Source organism: Stenella coeruleoalba, assembly GCF_951394435.1.
Source record: "Stenella coeruleoalba genome assembly, chromosome: 3".
NCBI classification, from domain to species: domain Eukaryota; kingdom Metazoa; phylum Chordata; class Mammalia; order Artiodactyla; family Delphinidae; genus Stenella; species Stenella coeruleoalba.
Genome location: NC_137148.1, coordinates 116,850,626 through 116,874,320, shown reverse-complemented (window position 1 = coordinate 116,874,320; position 23,695 = coordinate 116,850,626). Strand labels below are relative to the sequence as shown.

The window sequence follows — 23,695 nt, the reverse complement described above, 5'->3', positions numbered from 1 at the left end:
AGGAGAAGCCACTGCAATGAGAAGCCCGCGCACCGCAACGAAGAGTAGCCCCCGCTCGCCACAACTAGAGAAAGCCCGCGTGCAGCAACCAAAACCCAATGCAGCCAAAATTAAATAAATAAATTTATATAAAAAAACCCAAAAACCTTGTTAAAAAAAAATTTGGCATATCAAATTATTAACAATTCAGAAAAATAGAAATAGGGCAAAGAGTCCATTATTTATTTTAGTATTAAAATGGATTCAGAAGCCAAAAGAACTATATATAATCAATAAAAATGACATAGTTAAAATCAAGGAACGCTAATATTTTCAGCTTCAAAGTTGAATGTTAAAAGTTCTAACAATTTCATTGCATAACTAGCACATGATAAGGAGGACACTGGTGAATTTCAGTTTTAAATGCTGAAGACAGGTAATGTGGTAGACTTTAATTGTTCAATACAACTTATGTTACTTCAAGTTCTTGTGCCAGGCATGAAAAAGGAAAGGTAGGTGCAGAGTTAACAAGTCAGAAAATTTTACCGTGTCTGAGTTTTGGAAGCAGCAGTACTTGTCTTTTCTTCTTGGGAATGGAGTAGCAGTGAGGGGTATCTCCTATCACTAGAGGAATTCACATCCATAGTGAAATTTAACTCTTGGCTTTTACCACCACTACTACTCTCACTGTTGCAATCTGTGCTGTCCAAGTTATCTGAATCACTATTCCCACCTGCACCGCCACCTCTGGGTTCTCCATTTATTTTATTCTTATCTGCCTTTTGCTGTGCTAAGGATATATGTTGTTCTGGTAATATTAAATGTGCAGTGGGAGGGGTCTCTTTTGTTTTGTTCTTCTTATTTTTCCGATTGGTGCTGGGAGTTGTCACAACATTGGCCCTTTTTTTCCCAAACACATTTGTGAATGTTGCAGATGTTGCAGAGATTCCGATTGTGGTGGTGGTGGTCGCACTAGGAGGTTCTATGGGAACTTCTTGCTCCACTGAAATTATGAAAAAGGATAAAAATCACACTGAGAGCCACAGATCTCAAAACAAATTGTGACAGAATATACCTAATAATTCATAATAATTCAGACCCTTAGGTCATATTTTCCTTTTACCAGTATTCACTAGTAAATAAAGAAATCTTTACTGTTGTGAGAATATACTATATCATATTTTGATGTCTAACTTGGTATAAAACATTAACATTCTTAAGATCTGAAATGCTAGTCTCATACTAAACAAAAATCACAATATAGTTTGAATTTAAGAAATTTTTCAAATAGCATTTTAGAATTAGAAGTCAAATAGAGCAAAATTATTTGCCTACTACAACCACTGCCAGACTGTACAATAAACAACTCTGAGAGTAATGGACCTCAACCCTATAGAGCTTCAAGACTGAACCTTAGTTAAAAATTTATTGAGGAAATGAACCTCTTCCCAGTTTCCAACTGGGGAAGGAGAGGGTAGAGAAGAACCTGAAGAAAAGCTGGCAAACCTCTTACTGTATCACTTTTAGGACATACATAATGTTTTTACAGGGGAACTTAAGTTACAACTGAATGTCTTCAAATTATGTGCTTGCCTTCCCCCTTCAGTTTCTCTGTGTCACTTTACAATGTAAAATATTTAGAAGTATTTACTATGGAAGTCAACTGTCTATTTCAGCTTAAAGTAACTGAATATTTAACTAGAATTAGTTTTGAGAGTTTTGAGAGCAAAGAGCACTCAAAATGAAGTTGATAAACACAGAAGAATTTTATCACTAATTCAGATGGTTCATTTCTCACCATCTTCATCATTCTCCTCTTCATCTTCATCCTCTGGTAGTTCTGAATTCTCCTTAGGTTTGTTTTCCTCATCTTCTTCCTGCTTCCTTTTCTGCTCCTCTTTTTTCTTTTTTCTCTTTTCTTTTCTTTTCTCTCTTTTAGCTGCAAGAGCCTGCTTTCTGCTCTCCTCTCTTGACTGCAAATAAAGTAGGTATCTCATTTTATCAATAAGGCAGTAATTTAAAATAAATAATGAAATGATATTTTTGTTTATGATACATGGGGTTTCCCATAGATGTCAGTCTTAACACACATTTATAAAAGCAACAAAAGAAGAAATAGATAAGCTGGACATAATCAAAATTAAAAGTTTTTGTGCTTCAAAGGGATCATCAATAAAGTGAAAAGACAACCCATAAAACGGTGAAAAATTTTTGCTTATCTGGTAAGGGCTTGTATCAAGAATTTATAAAGAACTCGTTAACTCAATAATGAAAAGACAAATAACTCAATTAAAAAATGGGCAAAGGATCTGAACAGACGTTTCTCCAAACATATACAAATGGCCAATAAACACATGAAGAGATAGATGCTCAATATCACAAGCCATCAGGGAAAAGCAAATCAAATCAAAATGATACCCACTTCACTGTCACTAGGATGCCTATAATCAACAAAAAGACAGATAAAACAAATCATGGTGAGGATATGAAGAAATCGAAGCCTTCATATACTGCTGGTAGGATCATAAAATGGTGCCGCTACCTTGGAAAACAATCTAGAAGTTTCTCAAATGGTTAAACACAGAACTGCCATATGATCTAGCAATTCCATTCCTAGATATATACCCAATGAAAACATATTCATACAAAAACTTGTACACCATGCTTGCTTCAGCACCATATATACTAAAAAAATTGAAATAACACAGAGAAGATTAGCAGGGCTCCTGCATAAGGATAAAACACAAATTCATGAAGCATTCCAAGTTAAAACAAACAAAAAACTTGTATACCTATGAAATAGAAACAACCTAAATGTCCATCAACTAATAAATGGGTAAACAAAATGTGGTATATCTATATAATGGGATATTATGCAGCAGTAAAAAAATAAATAAATGAAGTACTGATACATGCTACAACATGGATGAACCTTGAAAACACTATGAATTGCAAGAAGCCAGTCACAGAGGACCAAATACTGTCTGATTCCATTTATATGAAATGTCCAGAATAAGCAAAACCATAGATTTATGTGGCATTTGTTTGACTGAAATGCAGCTATTGCTGGAAAGGGTGTGGAGAAAAGGGAACCCTCTCGCACTGCTGGTGGAAATGTAAATTGATATAGCCACTATGGAGAACAGTATGGAGGTTCCTTAAAAAACTAAAAATACAACTACCATACGACCCAGCAATCTCACTACGGGGCATATACCCTGAAAAAACCATAATTCAAAAAGGGTCATGTACCACAATGTTCATTGTGGCTCTATTTACAATAGCCAGGACATGGAATCAACCTAAATGCCCATTGACAGATGAATGGATAAAGAAGATGTGGCACATATATACAATGGAATATTACTCAGTCATAAAAAGAAATGAAATTGAGTTACTTGTAGTGAGGTGGATGGACCTAGAGACTGTAATACAGAGTGAAGGAAGTCAGAAAGAGAAAAACAAATACCGTATGCTAACACATATATATGGAATCTAAAAAAAAAAAAAAAAGGTTCTGAAGAACCTAGGGGCAGGACAGGAATAAAGACTTAGACATAGAGAATGGACATGAGGATGGGGGAGGGGGAAGGGTAAACTGGGACAAGTGAGAGAGTGGCATGGACATATATACACTACCAAATGTAAAACAGATAGCTAGTGGGAAGCAGCCACATAGCACAGGGAGATCAGCTCGATGCTTTGTGTCCACCTAGACGGGTGGGATAGGGAGGGTGGGAGGGACAAGCAAGAGGGAGGAGATATGGGGATATATGTATATATCACTTTGTTATACAGCAGAAACTAACACACCACTATAAAGCAATTATACTCCAATAAAGATGTTAAAAAAATAAAATAAAATGCAGCTATTATGCTTTTATAAGGTATTAACAAATTTCACTATGAAAATATCCACAGGAGGTCATTATAGAAATTACTTTCACCTTACTTTATAGTTTTGCTTTGCTTAGTACTAGAAAATATATTTTTTTCAGACAGGGGAACATGGTAATGGTCACCTCACATCATAATGAAAACTCAAAACAAACAGAAAACACATCAAATTACTCATATTTGTGTGGAAATTATCTAAAAAAGGTTCACCATAAGAATCTGTCAATGAAGTCCAGTTGTCCTGGTAATTAAGTAAAGCATTTTCCTCAAAACTATAATTTACCATTCTGAGTCATAAGTTACTCTTTGACATTTTTACTTATCTAATCAGGCATCGGCAAACTATGGCCTGAATGTTAAGACTTTTACATTTTAAATGGTTGAAAAAATAAAAAGAAGAATATTTTGTGACATGAAAATATTATGAAATTAAAATTTTGATGTCCATAAATAAAGTTCTATTGGAACACATTCATTTAGGCATTGTCTATGGGTGCTTTCGTGCTATAACAGCAGAGTCAAGGAGTTATGACAGAGATCGTATGGGCCTACAAAGCCTAAAATATTTACTCTTCAGCATTTCATAGAAAAAGTCTGTTGGGAATTCCCTGGTGGTTCAGTGGTTAGGACTCTGCGCTCTCACTGCCAAGGGCCTGGGTTCAGTCCCTGGTCGGGGAACTAAGATCCCACAACCACGAGGCGAAACCAAAAAAATTTAAAAATTAAAATTAAAAAAATAAAGAATAAAAAAATAAAAAGTTGGGTTTCCCTGGTGGTGCAGTGGTTGAGAGTCCGCCTGCCAATGCAGGGGACGCGGGTTCGTGCCCTGGTCCGGGAAGATCCCACATGCCGCGGAGCGGCTAGGCCCGTGAGCCATGGCCACTGAGCCTGCGCGTCCAGAGCCTGTGCTCCACAACGGGAGAGGCCACAGCAGTGAGAGGCCCGCGTACCACAAAAAAAATAAAAAAGTCTGTCAACCCCCTATGTAAATGAGAAAGGGGCTGAGCATTAAGAGAAAAAATAATTGTTAACTGAATATGCAGTTTCATCACTCGGTTGGCATAAGAGCAAAACGGCTGTTTAAGGAATTGCTGACCATATCCCTGGGTAGTTACACAAAAATAAAAATTATAGAACACAGGAGGGACCTTAGTAGTCATCAAACTTCAAACTTCATTTTAAAATGAATATTAGTTTCCCCCTTCTGATTTTAACTGTAATCAAGTTTATCATGGAGGTATTAAATTTATTTAATTTCCTAATGATAAAACTTTAAGGTTTATACCCTTCCCCCTGTTATAAGCAATTTAACGGTGAATGTCCTTTTGTATGTTCACATCTTTGAGCATTTATCAAAGTATTTACCTTAGGCTAAATTTCTAGAAGAGGAGTGACTGGAGTAGGTATGCACCCTTTTTAATTTAATGCATTTGTCAAATCATCTCCATTAATACTTATACTAATTTATACCATACATCAAAAATCATACTAGAAGGCTAATTTCTGCATACCCTAGCCATCAATATCTATTACCAAACCTTTAAATTTTAAGTTTTCCTAATCTGGTAAAAGAAATTTAAATCACTCTTTCACTGTGCATTTCTTTGTTTATTCATGAAGTTGAGCATTCTCCATGTATTTATTGAACATTTATATTTCTTCTGTGAATTGCCCATTTGTGTGATCATTTTTCATTCTGGGCAAGTTATCTTTTTCTCATTGTTTTTTTTTTTTTTTTTTGATGTGACCATTTTTAAAGTCTTTATTGAATTTGTACAATATCGTTTCTGTTTTATATTTTGGTTTTTTGGCCCTGAGGCATGTGGGAGTAGAGGCAAAGTCTTAACCTCTAGACCACCAGGGAAATCCCTTTCTCGTTGATTTGTAAGCAATTTTTTCTTCTGTTTTTAACTTACAAGTTTTGATTTTCTTTAAAATTAAAAATTGATGTCAAAATTTTAGCATCTCTCAAAATGATCTTTTTCCTTCCTTTTATCATCAACAAAATATCTTAATATTAAGTTATCTCCTGCATTTCTATAATAACTCTACTTGATTATGCTATTTATTCTTTTAATATAATTTCTGGGTTCATAACAACACCCTCCTTTTCCAGGTAAGCACACTAAGCCTCAGAAAAGCGACCTTTTTTTTTTTTTAACTTTTTCAATTATACTACCACACATCCTAGGAAACTTAGATACTTACTCTTTAATTAAGGATCTAATAAACCACTTATAGCCCATATCTTATAATAAACGAAAGATTTCCAATGTTTAAAAAAATTTCTTCCCAGACTAATATTAAAACCACTTAGGCAGTAATGTTATTTGGAAAATTGTGATCTGCTCAGAAACTAATTCCTCACTTATATGGTTAAAAGTATTTTTTATGTATAGGTCAGAATCAAAAAATTGATGGTAGTTTGATAATCTATTAATCATTTTTTAAAAAGAGATTTTGTTAAGATTATGGTCATATCAGTGGCAAATTTATTCTACTAGATTTTCAACCATTTCTAATAAAGAAAATTATTTTTCCCACTCACCTTTTCCAGATCAAGTTCCTTTAAAAGAATACTTGCATTCTTATTTGCTTCTGCAGCCTGCTGGTCTTTAGCCTTCACAATTGTCTCAACACACTGGTGACATTTTTTCAACAGTTCCTATAGTGGAAAATGGAATTATATAAATATAGGAACACATAAACAGGCCAATAAAACTTGAGCTGATAAGTATACCAAAGTTCAGGGCTTAAAGCCTCAAATTACTGAATATTCACTAAACCAAATTAAGCTATCCTTTGAGTCTAGTCTTTGATTGAAAAATCAAAATAAGGTACCATTTTCTAAAAAGTTTGTGTTCTTAGAAAATTTTCTAATCAGGCTAATAGTCTAGTAATAAACTTTAGCTGCAGTCACTGTAATTATGGTCCATAATAGGAAGGAAATCTCAAAATAATTTATAAAAAATATACTCATTCTTCATTTGCAAATGGGGAAACTAAAGCATAGAAAAATCAGATGATCAGTCTCATAGAGGATGAAAAGAACGGGCTGCTAACATATACTCTGGCATATAATTCAACAAAGAACAAAAATGTGCTTCAACAGCATATTAAACCTACCTTATCTGTGATTGTTGCTATGTATCTCATGCATTCTATATCAGAAGGGAACTGATTGACCTCTTTCACCAAATACTGAACAACTTTTACATGACCCTGTAAGAAGTATAACAAAAAATACACAAAAGAATACTTTGAAAATTGGCCCATACGCTTAAAAACTTAAGGGTAAAAGGTACAGTAACACTTGAGAGTTTACTAAACTTAAAATTGAAATTATGAAAATAGAAACAGTGTTGAGTTTATAAACAGAAAGCGGTAAGTACAACATGCTGGGAAATATATGGTGGACCAAACGACATTTCTCCTGAATTTAATCTGCCCACATCCCATTGAAAATAGACAAACTTTAAAAAATATATATCTCCTAGAATAAATCGATTAGTAAAATAAAAATTGGTGATGTGAAATGAATCTCAATATAAAAGGGAAATTAGTCCGAAAACAAAGAGGATGTTCTAGATTTCAAAGCATTATTTTGGCTCTATCTTACGAAACTAAACACGGTAGGTTGTCATATTTATCTTGAGTTCTATGACTTGAATCTAGGTAAAACACTTTCTAAATGCCATTATCAGGGGCTGGATGATCTGTAATCAATTATAAGTACGTCTATTTTAACATAACCAAACTTGCATTGTTTCCCCTCCTACTAAAGCTCGTTTAATCTTCAAGAATTAGTCTGATGGGGGGACTTCCCTGGCAGTCCAGTGGTTAAGACTCCACACTTCCACTGCAAGGGGCACGGTTCGATCCCTGGTTGGGGAATTAAGATCCCGTACGCCGCACAGTGTGGCAAAAAAAAAAAAAAAATTAGTCTGATGGTGACAAAAATCAGAAAAGTGGCTTCTTCTGGGGCAGGGAATTAACTGAGGATGGGCATGATGAAACTTTCTAGGATTATGGAAGTATTTTATACCTTTATGGAGTGTGGGTTACATAGGTATATGCATTTATCAAAATTCATGTACCTTAGATTTGTGTTTTTACTATATATAAATTATACCTCAATTAAAAGGAAAGAAAAAAATTGAAAAAAAAGTAAATATTTAAGATTTTTTTTAAGACTCATAACTTACACTGCTCTCATTCAATAGCTATTTACTGACCATCTAGTATGTGTCAGGCACTGAGCTGAACAACTGGGCACAAACACTGGTGAAAAAGACAGTCATGAATCTTAGCTTTCATAGATCTTGTAGTCTAACTGGGGAGATAGGCATTAAAAAAGTAATGCATGTTTGAATGTATAATTACAAAATGAGATAAGGAAAATAACAGTGAACTATAAAAGAGAACAAGAGAAACTTTTCAGATTGCAAGTTAGAAAAGGACTTTCTGAGAAGTGATATTTAAGGATGAGTAGATATTAAAGGATGAAGAGAAGTGAGCCAGGTGAAGAGCAAGGGAAAGAACATTTCAGGAAAAGAAAACCAGTGAGCAAAGGCCCTCAGGAATTTAAAAATTTAGTGCATTCTAGGCCAGTGGCTGAAGTGTAGTGACCAAAGGGGAAGGGGAGTAGAAATGATTGGTCTGAGGCTGGCATGAGCCATTCATGCAGGGCTTTGTGAGCCACATTAAGTAGTTTACATGTTATCACAATTGCAATGGGAAAGCTCTGTAAAATAGAGCAGATAAGTAAGCCTTAATATATACAGGAGGTATAATAAATTTTTATGAGAGTCCACTTGTTTTTGTTCTTTAGGTAGAGAAAACATTCATCTACATATAATATCTGTCCTTAAATCTCACGTTTTATGTACAAAAACATAACAAAACTAGTCAAGACACCAAGTGATTTAACAACCAAGTTGCTTATAGGGAACTACCATATAGCTCTTAGATTTGGCCACAAAGAAAGTGGAAAGACAGCAAAGGTTTGTATATAGAAACAGAGTCGATTCCTCAAGACCAATTTATCTTTCTCACGATTTCAACTTAAAATTTAGTAGTTTTAAACAAATTCTATCCTTTTTCCCCCACATCAAGTTACCTTGCGAAATGCTGACATAAGAGGTGTGATTTTCCGGTTATCTGCTGCATCCACATCAGCACCTGCTTGCACTAGCAATTGCACCACATCAAAATGACCACCGTTGGATGCCAACCAAAGTGGTGTGTTTCCCTTCTTGTTACGAACATCAATATGGGCTCCCCTATAAAAATCAAATAATGTTAATATAGTTTGTTTCCTATGAGAAGAGGCTGACTTTTTCTATTTTTCTCTAATTTGTCTTTCATCTTTTATAAAATAGCAAACAAATAATCTGTTCTTTAAAATGTCAATAAAGTAAAACAATTTTATTAACTGTAAAGGCTCTGACAATTGAAAGGGATCATAGAAATTCTATAAATAAATATAAAATTTACCCACCTATTAATCAGGAGCTCACAAAATTTGTAGTGACCTTTGTCCGCTGCTATTGTTAAAGCAGTATCTCTTGAGGAAGGCACAGGGGGGGCATTGACATCTGCTCCTTTATCTAGGAGAACTCTTCCAACCTCTGCATATCCTCCAGAAGCAGCTTCCATCAAAGGGGTAAGACCAGTCTGTTTAAACCAAAAAATTATGTGAGTAAATTATATTAATTTCTTTAAGGAACTGAAACAATTGACTTATAAGTGTATTCTATTTCTGATTTTCTCTCACAAGAGAGCTAAGCAATATTCACTCTTAAGCTTTACTAAACAGCAAGTGAAAATTGTTAGGTTCAGTTAGACATGCTAGAATGATTTCTCTTACTAAAAAATAAAAAAAAATATGCTAAAAAAATACACAATTTCATGCTAAAAGAATAAACAATTTCATAACTTCTCTACTGTTATAACTTTACATGAGACAATACCTGCTCTGCACAACAAACAGAAATATTAAAACGAATAAAAAGAAAATTAAATATGGCACAATGTTCAATGGGAAAACTTTGTTTAGAATATACTCTATCTTGTTTAGACTATACTCTATCTAAAAAGGCAGTTTGCTAAATAACCCAGGATAAACTCCTTAAATGCTACTCAAACTTGGGTAAAATAGATTAAAATATCATTTTATAAATTTTATGCATGTGTCTTTGCTCATTAGTCTCCAACATTTCACCAGAAGACTTTTCCTACTGGTATCATTACCAAAATAATATGGCTTTCTTTAGGACTTCTAATAGATAAATGGGTCACACTGAATACTTGTAATACAAAAAGTAATCTGTCGTGGTCAGATTAGATTTTAGTTGTCTTAATTGTATAATCTATGCAGCAATTTATTTTTAATAGTCATGATTTTATTTATTTATTTATGGCTGCACTGGGTCTTTTTTTTTTTTTAAACAAATTTATTTATTTTTGGCTGTGTTGGGTCTTCGTTGCTGCACGCGGGCTTTCTCTAGTTGCGGCCAGCGGGGGCTACTGTGGTGTGCAGGCTTCTCATCGCGGTGGCTTCTCTTGTTGCGGAGCACGGACTCTAGGCGCGTGGGCTTCAGTAGTTGTGGCACACAGTCTCGGTAGTTGTGGCTTGTGAGCTCTAGAGCACAGGCTCAGTAGTGTGGTGCACATGTGGGATCTTCCCAGACCAGGGCCTGAACCTGTGTTCCCTGCATTGGCAGGTGGATTCTTAACCACTGTGTCACCAGGGAAGTCCCTGCATTGGGTCTTTGTTGCTGTGCAGGCTTTCTCTAGTTGTGGCGAGTGGGGGCTACTCTTTGTTGCGGTGTACAGGCTTCTTATTGTGGTGGCTTCTCTTGTTGCGGAGAACAGGCTCTAGGCACGTGGGCTTCAGTAGTTGTGGCGCACAGCCTCGGTAGTTGTGGTGCGTGGGCTCAGTAGTTGTGGTGCACAGGCTTAGTTGCTCTGCGGCATGTGGGATCTTCCTGGACCAGGGATCCAACCCATGTCCCCTGCATTGGCAGGTGGATTCTTAACCACTGCGCCACCGGGGAAGTCCCTGCAGCAATTTTTTTGATTGGGGTTTTTACCAATGGTAAGCACATGCCTCATTAAAGGAGTTCTTCAAGCCACTCAAGGCTGAAGTTGGAAAAAAGTACTGATTCTATTTTTCTTCACTGCCTTTAATAAAAGTCATGAATGGTGATAGTGTGCCACTGACCAATGGCCAGTGACACACTGTATAGCACTATTCTCCAGTCCTGCATTGGGGCATCAGTTTTAACTTATGACAATTTAAAATAGTACATTCAATTTAAGTTGCTCTTTCTATTAAAAATATATCTGAAGTAGAGGACAAGTTATAAAATGCTTACCTTTGCCCTATGTTCAACATTGGCTTTTCGGTCCAGAAGCAAACTCACTACTTCTGCTCGTCCTTGGAAACAGGCCAAGGTGAGAGCTGTGTTCCGATTGGTCTCTATTTGGGCATTAATGTCTGAACCCATATCAAGCAGCAGTTTCACTGCAGGAACATGTCCATTCATTGCAGCCAACATCAGGGGAGAGATACCTAGTTTACTCCCAGTCCTAAGGGGGGGAAAATGTGCTTAGAAAATTAAAATAATATGTTGCCTATTGTTTTCTTAAAAAGCATAGAGAACATAAAAAATGAAAAAGCTTCAGTAAGAAGAAAGATTTCTAACTCCAATGAATAGATTTTATTTGTTTAGACTAATAATTAGAAGTAGGAAAATCTCACAATTTAAAACATAATCCCTATGCAGAGGCCATAAATTTCCAACTATATATAACAGTGTTTTCTGAAAAGAAACCTCTTTAAAAACAGCAACGTTAGCTGAAATAAGCTTTGATTACTTATAAGCACATTATAGGAATAACTGTTGGCCTTGCAACTTTAGTACTATCTTAATTAAAAATGGTATCTGTCCAAATATTTAGGGGAAAACACTTAATTCCAAGGTAATAATTTACTAATCATGAGTAATAAAATAAACAGGTGATAGATACCTTGAATTAATTTCTGCCCCGGCATTAAGCAGAATCTTAATGATATTCACATATCCTCCAGATGCAGCTAGACTCAGTGGTGTATAATCAGACACATTCCTATGTTCTTTATTTGCACCCCGAGCCAGCAGCAAGTCTACTACCTACAAAGTAAAATATGAACAGAGAAATCTAGTTTACACCAAGGCTCTATCTTATAATGAAGGAAGCACAAAGAAATGGGACTTATAACTTCCTTGTCTAAATACCTAACATTTTAATTAAACCCTAAATATTCAAATATCAGCACTACAGAAATGAATTCAATTTCATATCAAGGAATTCAGAGCTATGAAATTCCAATCATACTGAAATAACAAGTTGTTACTGTTTCTATTCCTCAATTATTGAGTGATAAATTTGCATTTCATGTGTTAGGACTATGCTCTATTGAATCCCAATAAACGTAAGGATGATGAGAATTTTTATTTTGCCTGAAAGGCAAGAAACAGATTCTTTAAAAGGGCATTTACTATTCTCATTAAATTTAATATATAGAACATGTCAAAACACATGCAAGTTTTATTCATGTAGCTAAATTACTAAGCATATGCATATTTAAAATACAAGTGTTTAGAAAATGAACATTAACATACTTCCTGACGTCCACCAGAACATGCCAATGAAAGCGGAGTATCCTTAGTTCGTTCAGATTGTGCTTCTATGTCTCCACCTTTATCCAAAAGGATTTCAACAACTCCAACATGTCCTGCTGTTGCTGCCAGGATCAGTGGTGTGAAACCTAAATCAGAAAATAAAAATCTTGGTCAAATTTGTGTTTTTTAACATATTAAGGCACTGTTTTTAATTCTCTATTATTTTAGTAGGAAAAGGTCTTTAGGGCAGATACTTATAATCATTTAACATAAAACTGTTTTAAACCCTAATTTGTTAGTGACAAAACCCCATAAACACCTGATAAAAAGAAAATGCTAAGTCAAACGAAACTATTAAAGTTTATACTCATAATAAACTTTGATACCTCTGCATGCTCTACTTTTAGATTAAGGAGAAAGCTAAACACAGCTTGCTTCCTTGATGATCTACAGTCTAATTTTTGAAGAATAATTTGGCTCTGTAGATTAACAAATCCAGATATTCTTAATTGAAATATGCAAACCCATTCTTTCACTGAATAGTCTAGGAACCACTTATTGATAGTAAAAAATGAATTGTTTTCTGATATAATTACTCTCCAGCTTTATTTCTCACTAACATTTCTTACCTTTTTTGTCTCTGTGTTCAATTTTAGCATCTCGCGCTATGAGTACAGATACAAGTTCTTCATGACCACCTGCACAAGCTAGCGTTAATGCTGTGTCATGGTTGCTCTCAGTCTAGGAAAAGGAAAAAAACCTTAAGAGTCCGTGGGCCACAACTAAGAGAGCCCACATGCCACAACTACTGAGCCTGGGCACTCTGGAGCCCACGCACCACAACTAGAGAAGCCCATGCGCCACAATGAAAGATCCCGCATGCCACAACGAAGACCCCGTATGCTGCAACTAAGACCCGACACAGCCAAAAAAATAAATTACCTAAATAAATAAATAAATAAATAAATAAAGCAGTCTACTCACATGTGCATCGATGTCAACTGAAGGATACACAGGAGGCACAGACTGGGAAGCCACATTGCTTGGAGACTGCGAACAGGGCTCAGGTGTAAGACATTCTGCCGTCTGAGAGGAACTGTTTGAACCAGTGGGCACTCTGCTACTCACAGCTGAAAAACAATATTCATATTGCTGAATTCTACTTAAAAGAGTAATGTCATTTGTGTACAGAAAAACACAGAAAACGGAAAATTCTATAGCAGTAATATAATGTAGTAATTAAATCACAAGCTTGAGTCAGATGGACATATGTTTGAATCCCAGTTCTACCAATGACTTTCTGATCTTGGGCAAGTAACTTAACGTCTCTGAACCTCAATTTCCTTATGTGTAAAATGGGATGATAATTACAGTACCTCCATTGTAAGGTTGTTGGGAAAACCCCTTGAGATAATGAAGTAAAATATTGAGCATCGTACCTGATATTTAGTGCATATACAACAAATGGTAGCCTTTTATATTGTCAATAGGGAGAAAATAGTTTCCAATAAAAAAAAAAGGAATCTTATATCTTAGTTTGTAAAAGGCAATTAGATAAAAACATCCTGAGGACAATGCATTAAAAAAAAAAAGAAGGAAAAAAGAAGCAGAAGAAGCAGAAAAAAGGGAAGAACAAGTTAGAATATTTCTCACATAAATAGCAGAGAGTATGTGTTTTTAAAATTCAATATTTACTCTGAAAATTTGCTAAAATGAATCAATGTCTGAAAATCAAACTATTTTAAAAATGAACATTGGAACTTTTATTTGGGACCTCAAAATCTGATGTCTGAAACTGAATTAAATGAAATTATATCTTTCTCTCTCTGCATATTTCTTTTCTTTCATGAGATGGAGTTTGCCCCATGAAGAGGGAAATAGGACCTATCTCAGAGGGATGTTGTGAATTATCCATGAGAAATGTGCAAAAAGTATTTAACACAGTGTTTGGTAAGTGCCTAATATATGTAATTATCAGGTATTTTATAGGATTTTCAGTACTATTAATCACTGCATTGAAAAATAAAAACATTACAATTCACTGAAGAAAGAAAAAACTCAGAAAAAACATATAATCATTAATAATACAGAAAAAGACAACAAAGTTTCAATGATGGCAATAACTTCCTCTTACCCACACTAAAAGTCAATCAAAAACACACAGGTCTTAAAGAAAAATGTAAGCATTTCAAGATTGGAGAATGCTTTCTCTCTAGAATTTTGATATGACTGGATCCCAATCAAGGATACTGATCACAGGTATGAAAGATAAGTGTAGTATGCTAATAGTACTACACTATTATTATAGTACTATACTATATTTAATAGTATGCTTTAAATAATAGCAAATTTTAAGATGTTCAGATATGTTTCTACATGAGCTGTCCCTCCCTGCTCGTAACAAATATATATAAAATCACATCTTGATAATATGAATTTCTACAGCTTCTGTCACCACATAAATATACATAATTTAACTATATGGTTACAAATAAAAATGATTATTATAAATATTTCTTTTGCCTGTAAGAACACGCACAATGAAAACACAGCTTTAAAAATTTTTGTCATTGAATGAATTAAAAGCAGATAGTATTTTGTTATGCCTCCTCAAAACAGCTGATATGTTTGGAAACAGTTCCAGAAACAAGACACTAAACATTGATATATGGCACCTTTGTAATAGTAAGATTTTAACAGTAGTCATATAATTATCAACATATATCTTACTAAAGAATTACTTTTCTATCATTAAATTTGTTTATTCATGTTATCTTTTTGTTATTATGAACAACAGATATTCAAAAAATTTAAAATAGTTGACTAGAGTGCTATGCCAGAATATGATGTTATAAGACTTTTTTACAGTTGGTTTTTAAAAAATACTTTTGTACATTTAACAGCTCTGTTACCAAATATGTATTGTTACATTGATTGTACATTTTTGTACAACAGTATCCTCAAGACATTTTTTCCTCCCTGTAATAATGACAATCAGAAACATTCCACAGAAGTGACTCTAATAGGATTAATTACATATGAAAAGTTCTAAAGAAAAAACTAGAAAGTAGCAAAGATTTTAAAAGTACATGTGGAATAAAGGTTTTATGAAGATAAAATTATACCAGGACTATGAAATTTTTTTCATAAATCCTAAAATGTTTTCTATTTCTGAACAAAATGTCTCTGAAAATGACCAAAACAGATCACTATCACAAAAGTCACTACATAATTCAAATTAAATTTATGCACTATCCTAAAATGGGGTGATAGAAGAACTAAATAAGTGCAGTATTTTACTTAATTCTTTATGAAATTTAAGATAGTTTTGTAGCCAATATGGAAGACAGTAATAAACTTTATTACATAAACATCTCAGATACTAGGTATATGTAAACTATGTTGCAAGGCCTTAAGAAATTAAATCACTGTAATCTGTTTTAGATAATAGTAACTTTATTAAATAGTTCCATATAAATAACAATCTATAAATAAAATATTAACATCTATTAGAAGAAATTATTACTTAAAGATATTTTACTGTAAATTCCCTCAAAGATAATTTCCTAATTACTTTTTTATTCTTAAGCCTAAAATGACTACCACAGGATTACTTAAAGCAAGATACTATGGGGCTTCCCTGGTGGCGCAGTGGTTGAGAGTCCGCCTGCCGATGCAGGGGATACGGGTTCGTGCCCCGGTCTGGAAAGATCCCACATACCGCGGAGCGGCTAGGCCCGTGAGCCATGGCCGCTAAGCCTGTGCGTCCAGAGCCTGTGCCCCACAACGGGAGAGGCCACAACAGTGAGAAGCCCCCGTACCGCAAAAAAAAAAAAAAAAAAAAAAAAGATACTATGGAATTGGAATTTGTTTGAAGAGAGCCTATTAAGATGTCAACAACAGTAACAATGTTCTCAAGTCACAAAACTATATTAAACCTTACATGCACATCAAATCTTAATATAAAAATAATAAGGGAAATTGTTATTTAGTAGAATTTAGAAGTCTAAGGAAATAATATCTTTAATATAAACTCAGAACTTCAAGTTGAATCAGATGCATGCATATTACTTCTAAGGTTCTTAAACTGGCTGAACTGAGTTTGAATCTTAACACTTACTAGCAACTTAATTTCCATTAGCCTCAGTTTTCAACAGAAAAACAGAGATGGGATATGGACTTATTTTATAGTATTACTATAAAGAGCCCATGAGATAATGTATATAAGAGCATTTAGCACTGAGCTTGGTGCATGGTAAGCGCTCAATAAATGTAAATAAAGTGATACTAGTTGATTTTTTAACCAAGCTTCTTTATATATTAAGCCTGAAAATTTTACTAGATGTTTCTAGAACTGCTCAATGGTCAAAGCTATTTTGAATTTCTTTAAATTGCTTTTTATTTTCAGACCTTAATTCTAGACATCTGAACTGAGAATCATTTGCTATTACGATAACTTCTAAAAGCCTGACACTTAATTTCAGAAGAAATGAACCTGAACAACCATGCTTCCAATCAAGAGTATACATATATTCTGGCTGAGACTATATCAAGTATGATACGTTTAAGACTATATAGTTATGGCTGTCAGTCAGCTAGTCAAGTTATGACATTCATAAATTATGTATCTAACCAACTCATTATCATGACAAATATTTTGAGAGTAGAACAGCAATAAAGAAAAATACTCTTGGGCTTCCCTGGTGGCGCAGTGGTTGAGAGTCCGCCTGCTGATGCAGGGGACACAGGTTCGTGCCCCGGTCCGGGAAGATCCCACATGCCACGGAGCGGCTGGGCCCGTGAGCCATGGCCACTGAGCCTGCGTGTCCGGAGCCTGTGCTCCGTAACGGGAGAGGCCACAACAGTGAGAGGCTCGCGTACCGCAAAAAAATAAAAGAAAAGAAAAGAAGAAAGAAAAATACTCTTATATTTAAAGAGTGAAACTTATTGCTATTATATATGAATATTATCTAAAGTAAAATTGTAAGATGTACAGTATCCTCTCTTCCTCTCTTTTATTAACTATGAGGCATGATAACTAGATTTAATTTAGGTAAAATTAATTATATCTTTGGTCTGATCTATAATTCTACTGGTATATTAACATGTCATAAAATCAAAGCATTAGGTATTTACCTAATTCATTCTTATTTATTTCATCTTCAATTAAGAAATTAAGAGAAACTTAGACTTAATAAAGTTTTAAATTTTGAGGTAAGTCATCATTTTGAACAAAGAAAATCTAATTATTGCTATATATTTTAAAATGTAAGCTTCAGCAAAATGAAAAAAATTTTAAATGAAGATAATTTTCAGGGAATTCCCTGGAGGTTCAGTGGTTAGGACTAGGCACTGTCACTGCTGGGCACCTGAGTTTGATCCCTGGTTGGGGAACTAGATCCCACAAGCCAAGCAGCCAAAAAAAAAAGAGAGAAAAAAATGTGTAATTTTTAATGTATTGACGGATTTATACTTTAAAGTATATTAATAAAAGAATATTGTACAATATGGTGGGGCAACTGTCACTAGACATTAATGTCTAAGAGAAATTAAATTTTATTCATATTAATGTTAAATATAATTAAAAGATGTTTTCTAAACCAATTTTTTGAAGTTTCATGTGAACTTTGTAAAAGATCATTTTAATTTAACAAATACTTCAGTGAAATAACCAGAATTTGACCTCCTCTACAAGAAACAGCAGTAAATACTACCATAAAGTTAACACCTACAAGTTCCCTTTAGAGCTGTTTCTCCTTTAAAAAAAAAAAAAAAAAAGGACAGGTCCTAAGTTCCAACAAACTAAACTGATCAATAATGTGGGTTTCATAACTGCAAACTGAGTACTTAATTAGGAACATTATAATGATATTTATAGAATCCTAAGTCTTAAAAATGTTACTCTCAGGTCACCAGTTTCATCATTATTATTTATAATCATACTTCACACTCCAATATCTGCTTTTACCAGATTAGAAATCAGAACCATAAATGAACTATAAGAGTTTATTCAAAATTTATAACAACTTGCAATGCTAATGACACAAAGTCAATTTGAGTTAAGTGGCTATGGGTTGAAGATATAAAAAACAAAAGTAAAGAATAAAGAATCTAACTCCTTAAAACATTTCCCAGCATTTTTATTTCCTTTATGAAAACTAAGACATTCCTCCTCTGCACAGCAATACCTATTACATATCAGAGGAGCCTCAAAGGCACTATTATAATTCTATAACCACTCGAAGTCATACACATGCCCAATAAAATTCCTGAATTAAGTAATCTTACTCCACATTTTAAAAGATTCAGTAAAGATTAGGAAGACTAAAGGCTCACAAAAGAAGAAAGGAAACTGGGATAGCATAACTGGGATGGGAGGAGGGGAGGAGAATACGACAAGAAGAAACAGACAACAGTAAAGAAAAAAAATGTTGCAATCAAGAGACAGAGGACTGGCCTGCCTTTGAATATCACTCCAGCTACATCTTAGTTCTTGGTCTTCATCCACTGTCAACAGCCATTCTGGCTGCATTTCTGAACTGGGCTCTCATGGAGGTGATACATTCACCAGCCATCTTTAGGAAGGTAAATGATTAATTGCACTGTTTTCCCACTGCTGCAAGGACAATGAAACGGAAAGTAAACTTGTGCACCTCATTTCATATCTAGTTGTAATTTTCCACACAACAATAAACAGAAACATATACTGTAAGTTTATAAGGCTGGTTTCTTTTTTGCTTTGCTGTGTGTGTGTGTGTGTGTGTGTGTGTGTGTGTGTGTGTGTGTGTGGTTTCTGTGTGCTTTCATCAAGACAGTTAATACAAAAATCCCAATCTCCAAATCGTTATCAAGTTGACAATGATCTTCTAACCACAAATATTTTAAAAACATGGAATGCTATAGTTTTTTTCTGAACATTCCTTTTAATTAGAAATATTTAAATTGATCTAATAAAATTATAAATAAAGAAAAAGCAATGCGATTTAGAATTCTGATTTCCAAATATGAAAATCACCAGCAGGAAAATTAAATGTCTAACCTTATATGATTATCTCTAAAGCCTACAAAGAAATTCTATTTTGAGATCTCCTACCCAAGATACAACACAGGGTGATTTTGATACCAAAGGGCTAAAATAAAGGATCATGGCAACTTTATTTCTTTGCTTTTGCAAATAACAAAAAAGAAGAGGGAAAACACACTTTTGTGTGTTAGTGTTGTTGAGTTTAGTTAAATTCACTTCCAAAACACCTCAAGAAATGAGTAATTTTATAAAGATAGTTCTAAAATGGAAAAGTACCAAGTTGGTGTTTTGGGAAAGTCATGTAAAGAAGATGAGCACAAAGATTAAAGAGAAATTATTACAGGTATATTTCTTAACCCACCTGCTATCAGGTCATCAAGAGTGTCGGTAAGCGTCTGGGCTGGAGTTGCAACCATTAGTCCATCTGGTTCTTGCACTAACAGCCCCTGATCGTGTCCAGTAATAGCAATCTGAGGCTGTCCTATAATCTGATGATTACCTGATACTTTCTGAAGTTCAAGAGAATTTGTCCCATTAGAACCTAATTCACTGGAAAAGTTACACTGTGGAGATGATAAAGGCTGGACTGGGACAAAATCAATTTGTTCTGCCGATGGTGGAGACTGTTGCTCATCATCAACATCATTATCTTTAAATAAGATTGTGTCAACCTGAGGTAACTCTGAAAAGTGATCCTCTGGGAGACTACCATCTCCTTCCCCTTCTGGGAAGACTCCTCTATGAGAGCACTGCTGGTGTGGAGATACTGTGTCTTTCTGACCTTTGGTTTCCAAGTATTCTTTGGTAAATTGCTGCTGTGTTTTCATCTGCAACTGCCTTTCCACTTTCTGCAGTTCTTTCAGTATTTTCTTCTTCTTCTGGACTTGCTCTTCTCTGTTCTTTTTAAGTTCTTCTATCTTATCTTTGTTCAGAGGTTCACCTTGAATTAACTCCAATGATTTAAGCTGTGCTTTTTCAATAGCACTAATTCTTTGTCCCAGTTCATTGAGTTTTCCTTCAGTCTCCTCTACTATGCACTCCAAAGGCTGGTATGGGTGAAAAGGTGGCAGTACGTCCTGATCTGCTACCTGCAGGGAACTGGACTTCTGCTTGGATGTACCTAAGCACATGAAAAATGTTTGAAAATGTGCCATGCTAAAAAAAAAAAAAAAAAAAAAAAAAAAAAAAAAAAAAATCCCAGCCCTCCCTCCGCCCCCCACCACATACTTCCCTCCCAAAACCCATATAACTAATGCTATAGAATGAATGTTCAGATTCATACCAGTTGTAGGTAGATTAAAGACCAGACTCATCTATTTTACATAGCACAAACAGGGATGTTGCCAATTCAAAAAATGTGACTTTTTCAATTAAAAAAATCTAATATTTATAGGATTGGATGATTTTGGAAAACACAGGATTAGGGAGAAAAGGAAATCAAAGAGGAAAGAACCTCAAAATTCTGCTTATTTAATTGGACTTTTTAAAGAACATCAAATCTAAAGCAGTATCAAAATAATGTTGAGGGTATCATTAATATTGGCTTGACTGCCCAATTGTTCTTTTTACAATATTAGTACAGGTTACTGCAAGAAACTGTAACTTGTAGATCAAAGTAGGGAAAAGTGTCTTTCAAACTGCCAAAATGTTTCTTTATTATATTAAAATATAATTTGAAATCAATTTTTAAGATATAACCTTCTAAAATTTTTCATTAATTAAGTCTTAAACACTTCTGTACCTGAACACTGTATTAAACTTATATCACAAAGGACAATTATTCTGAGTTATAAACTCTTCACGAAAAAGTCTATGAGAGAAACAATGAATAATACCTAGGAGAAAATCAGACTTCCCATATAGGATTACTCATATTGACAGTGTATGTTAAAAATGAAGTAACTGTATATTAATTTAAGGTTTTCGATCACACTTAAATTAATTTACTCCCCTCATGGCAAAATAATTATCAATATTAACAATCTTAACATCTGGGCATAAAGTGGAGGAAACATATAATAACTACTTAGAGGCAAATTCAAGGCTTAATCTTGTTTAGGAAGAACTGAGACTATTCAGCAATAAAAAGGAACTACTGATATAGCCTACAACGTGGATGAACCTTGAAAACATTATGCTAAGTGAAAGAAACCAGACACAAAAGACCACATATTGTACAATTCCATTTATAACAGATCTACAGAGAAAAGGCAAATCTATAGAGACAGAAAGGAAAATACTGGTTGCCTGGATTATAGTGGTAAGAATGAGGATTGATCACAAACAGGCATGAGAGATTTTTTTGGAGTGATGGATCCAAAACTTGATGGAGGTGATGGTTATGCAATTATGTAAATTTTCTAAAAGTCATTGTATTGTACATTTAAAATGAGTGAACTTTTATGGTGTGTAAACTAAACAACAACAAAGCTATTTAAAAACAACTGGGGGGCTTCCCTGGTGGCGCAGTGGTTGAGAGTCCACCTGCCGATGGAGGGGACGTGGGTTCGTGCCCTGGTCCGGGAGGATCCTACATGCCGCGGAGCCTGTGCGTCCGGAGCCTGTGCTCCAGAACGGGAGAGGCCACAGCAGTGAGAGGCCCGCGTACCGCAAAAAAAAAAAAAAAAAAAAAAAAACCTGGGTAAAAAACAGTTGTCTATTCTTAAGGACTGTAGTCAATATATATGAATAACATATGTAACTTCAGATTTAAAAATAAGCTCATCCAATGCATTCAAAATGATTCTTAGGTTCAAAGGAAAAAAATAATCCATTAGATGTTTAAATGCTCAGAACTGCAAGAGGGTGACAAAACTACTGGACAAAAAAATAAGAGATTTCACTGCTTCTTTTGCTAGAATAGGAGAACTCAAAACTGCAGGTAGCTCAAATATTTGCAACATGTTATTATCAAAAAAAGTCTTACAGGTTTTCCCTGAGATACTGTCTTTAACAAGGTCAGACAACCACAGTTCCAAAATCACTGCAATTAAAGACTTAGTTACTATTATTATTTTTAATACTAACGAATGTTTTGTTTTATTTATTTTTTAACATCTTTATTGGAGTATAATTGCTTTACAATGGTGTGTCAGTTTCTGCTTTACAACAAAGTGAATCAGCCATACATATACATATGTTCCCATATCTCTTCCCTCTTGCGTCTCCCTCTCTCCCACCCTCCCTATCCCACCCCTCTAGGTGGTCACAAACCACCGAGCTGATCTCCCTGTGCTATGCAGCTGCCTCCCACTAGCTATCTATTTTACGTTTGGTAGTGTATATATGTCCATGCCACTCTCTCACTTTGTCACAGCTTACCCTTCCCCAGCCCCATATCCTCAAGTCCATTCTCTAGTAGGTCTGTGTCTTTATTCCCGTCTTACCCCTAGGTTCTTCATGACCTTTTTTTTTTTTCTCCTTAGATTCCATATATATGTGTTAGCATACGGTATTTGTTTTTCTCTTTCTGACTTACTTCACTCTGTTTGACAGACTCTAGGTCCATCCACCTCACTACAAATATCTCAATTTCACTTCTTTTTATGGCTGAGTAATATTCCATTGTATATATGTGCCGCATCTTTATCCATTCATCCGATGATGGACACTTAGGTTGCTTCCATGTCCTGGCTATTGTAAATAGAGCTGCAATGATTAGTTATTTTTTAAAGGCAAAATTCAGCAAAATGTATTGTCCATATTCAATTTTATACTTCTATCTGAGCAAAGTAGTGGGAACAGACTTTATCCTTTCAGAGCAAAAGCCATTAGTTTGTGAGATAATTTTATAACTATTTCCACAAGATCATATAGGAAATAATAGTTTGCTTTACTTGTTCAAAGTACCTAATGACAATCTTGGTAGGAAAAGGGAGTTTAACTGCCACAAATAGCAATGTATAAATCTGCGAGCCCAGCAAGGAAATTTTCAGTTGTGTAACAAATTCGATGACATCAGCAGAGTAAATTCAGAAGTTCCGCAAAGAAGTTCTGAATGCTCCTCCAACATTATTTTAAAACACCCTTGTATAGTTTTTGTATTTTGTAATTTGTGTTTTGTAATTTGTATTTAAGATTAAGAAAATTAGGTAAGAGTTCAACACTAATCAGACTGGTAATTAAT

General features: G+C 34.6%; 1 protein-coding gene across 4 annotated transcripts in view; it reads right to left on the bottom strand.

The window, feature by feature from the left end:
• Positions 1–23,695, bottom strand: part of LOC307184710 (ankyrin repeat and KH domain-containing protein 1) — a gene marked incomplete at its 3' end in the record, with an annotated part of 117,498 nt that overhangs the window by 15,143 nt on the left and 78,660 nt on the right. For all 4 annotated transcript variants that reach the window (XM_079918389.1, XM_079918390.1, XM_079918391.1 and 1 more), the window contains 12 exons: positions 19,931–20,689; positions 13,530–13,675; positions 13,175–13,286; positions 12,546–12,691; positions 11,911–12,053; positions 11,256–11,469; positions 9,377–9,552; positions 8,996–9,158; positions 7,003–7,098; positions 6,425–6,541; positions 1,778–1,952; positions 526–982 (listed from right to left, as the gene is read on the bottom strand). In XM_079918389.1, the coding sequence (XP_079774515.1) occupies positions 526–982; positions 1,778–1,952; positions 6,425–6,541; positions 7,003–7,098; positions 8,996–9,158; positions 9,377–9,552; positions 11,256–11,469; positions 11,911–12,053; positions 12,546–12,691; positions 13,175–13,286; positions 13,530–13,675; positions 19,931–20,689 (2,704 nt within the window). The remainder of the gene's footprint in view (positions 1–525; positions 983–1,777; positions 1,953–6,424; positions 6,542–7,002; positions 7,099–8,995; positions 9,159–9,376; positions 9,553–11,255; positions 11,470–11,910; positions 12,054–12,545; positions 12,692–13,174; positions 13,287–13,529; positions 13,676–19,930; positions 20,690–23,695) is intronic.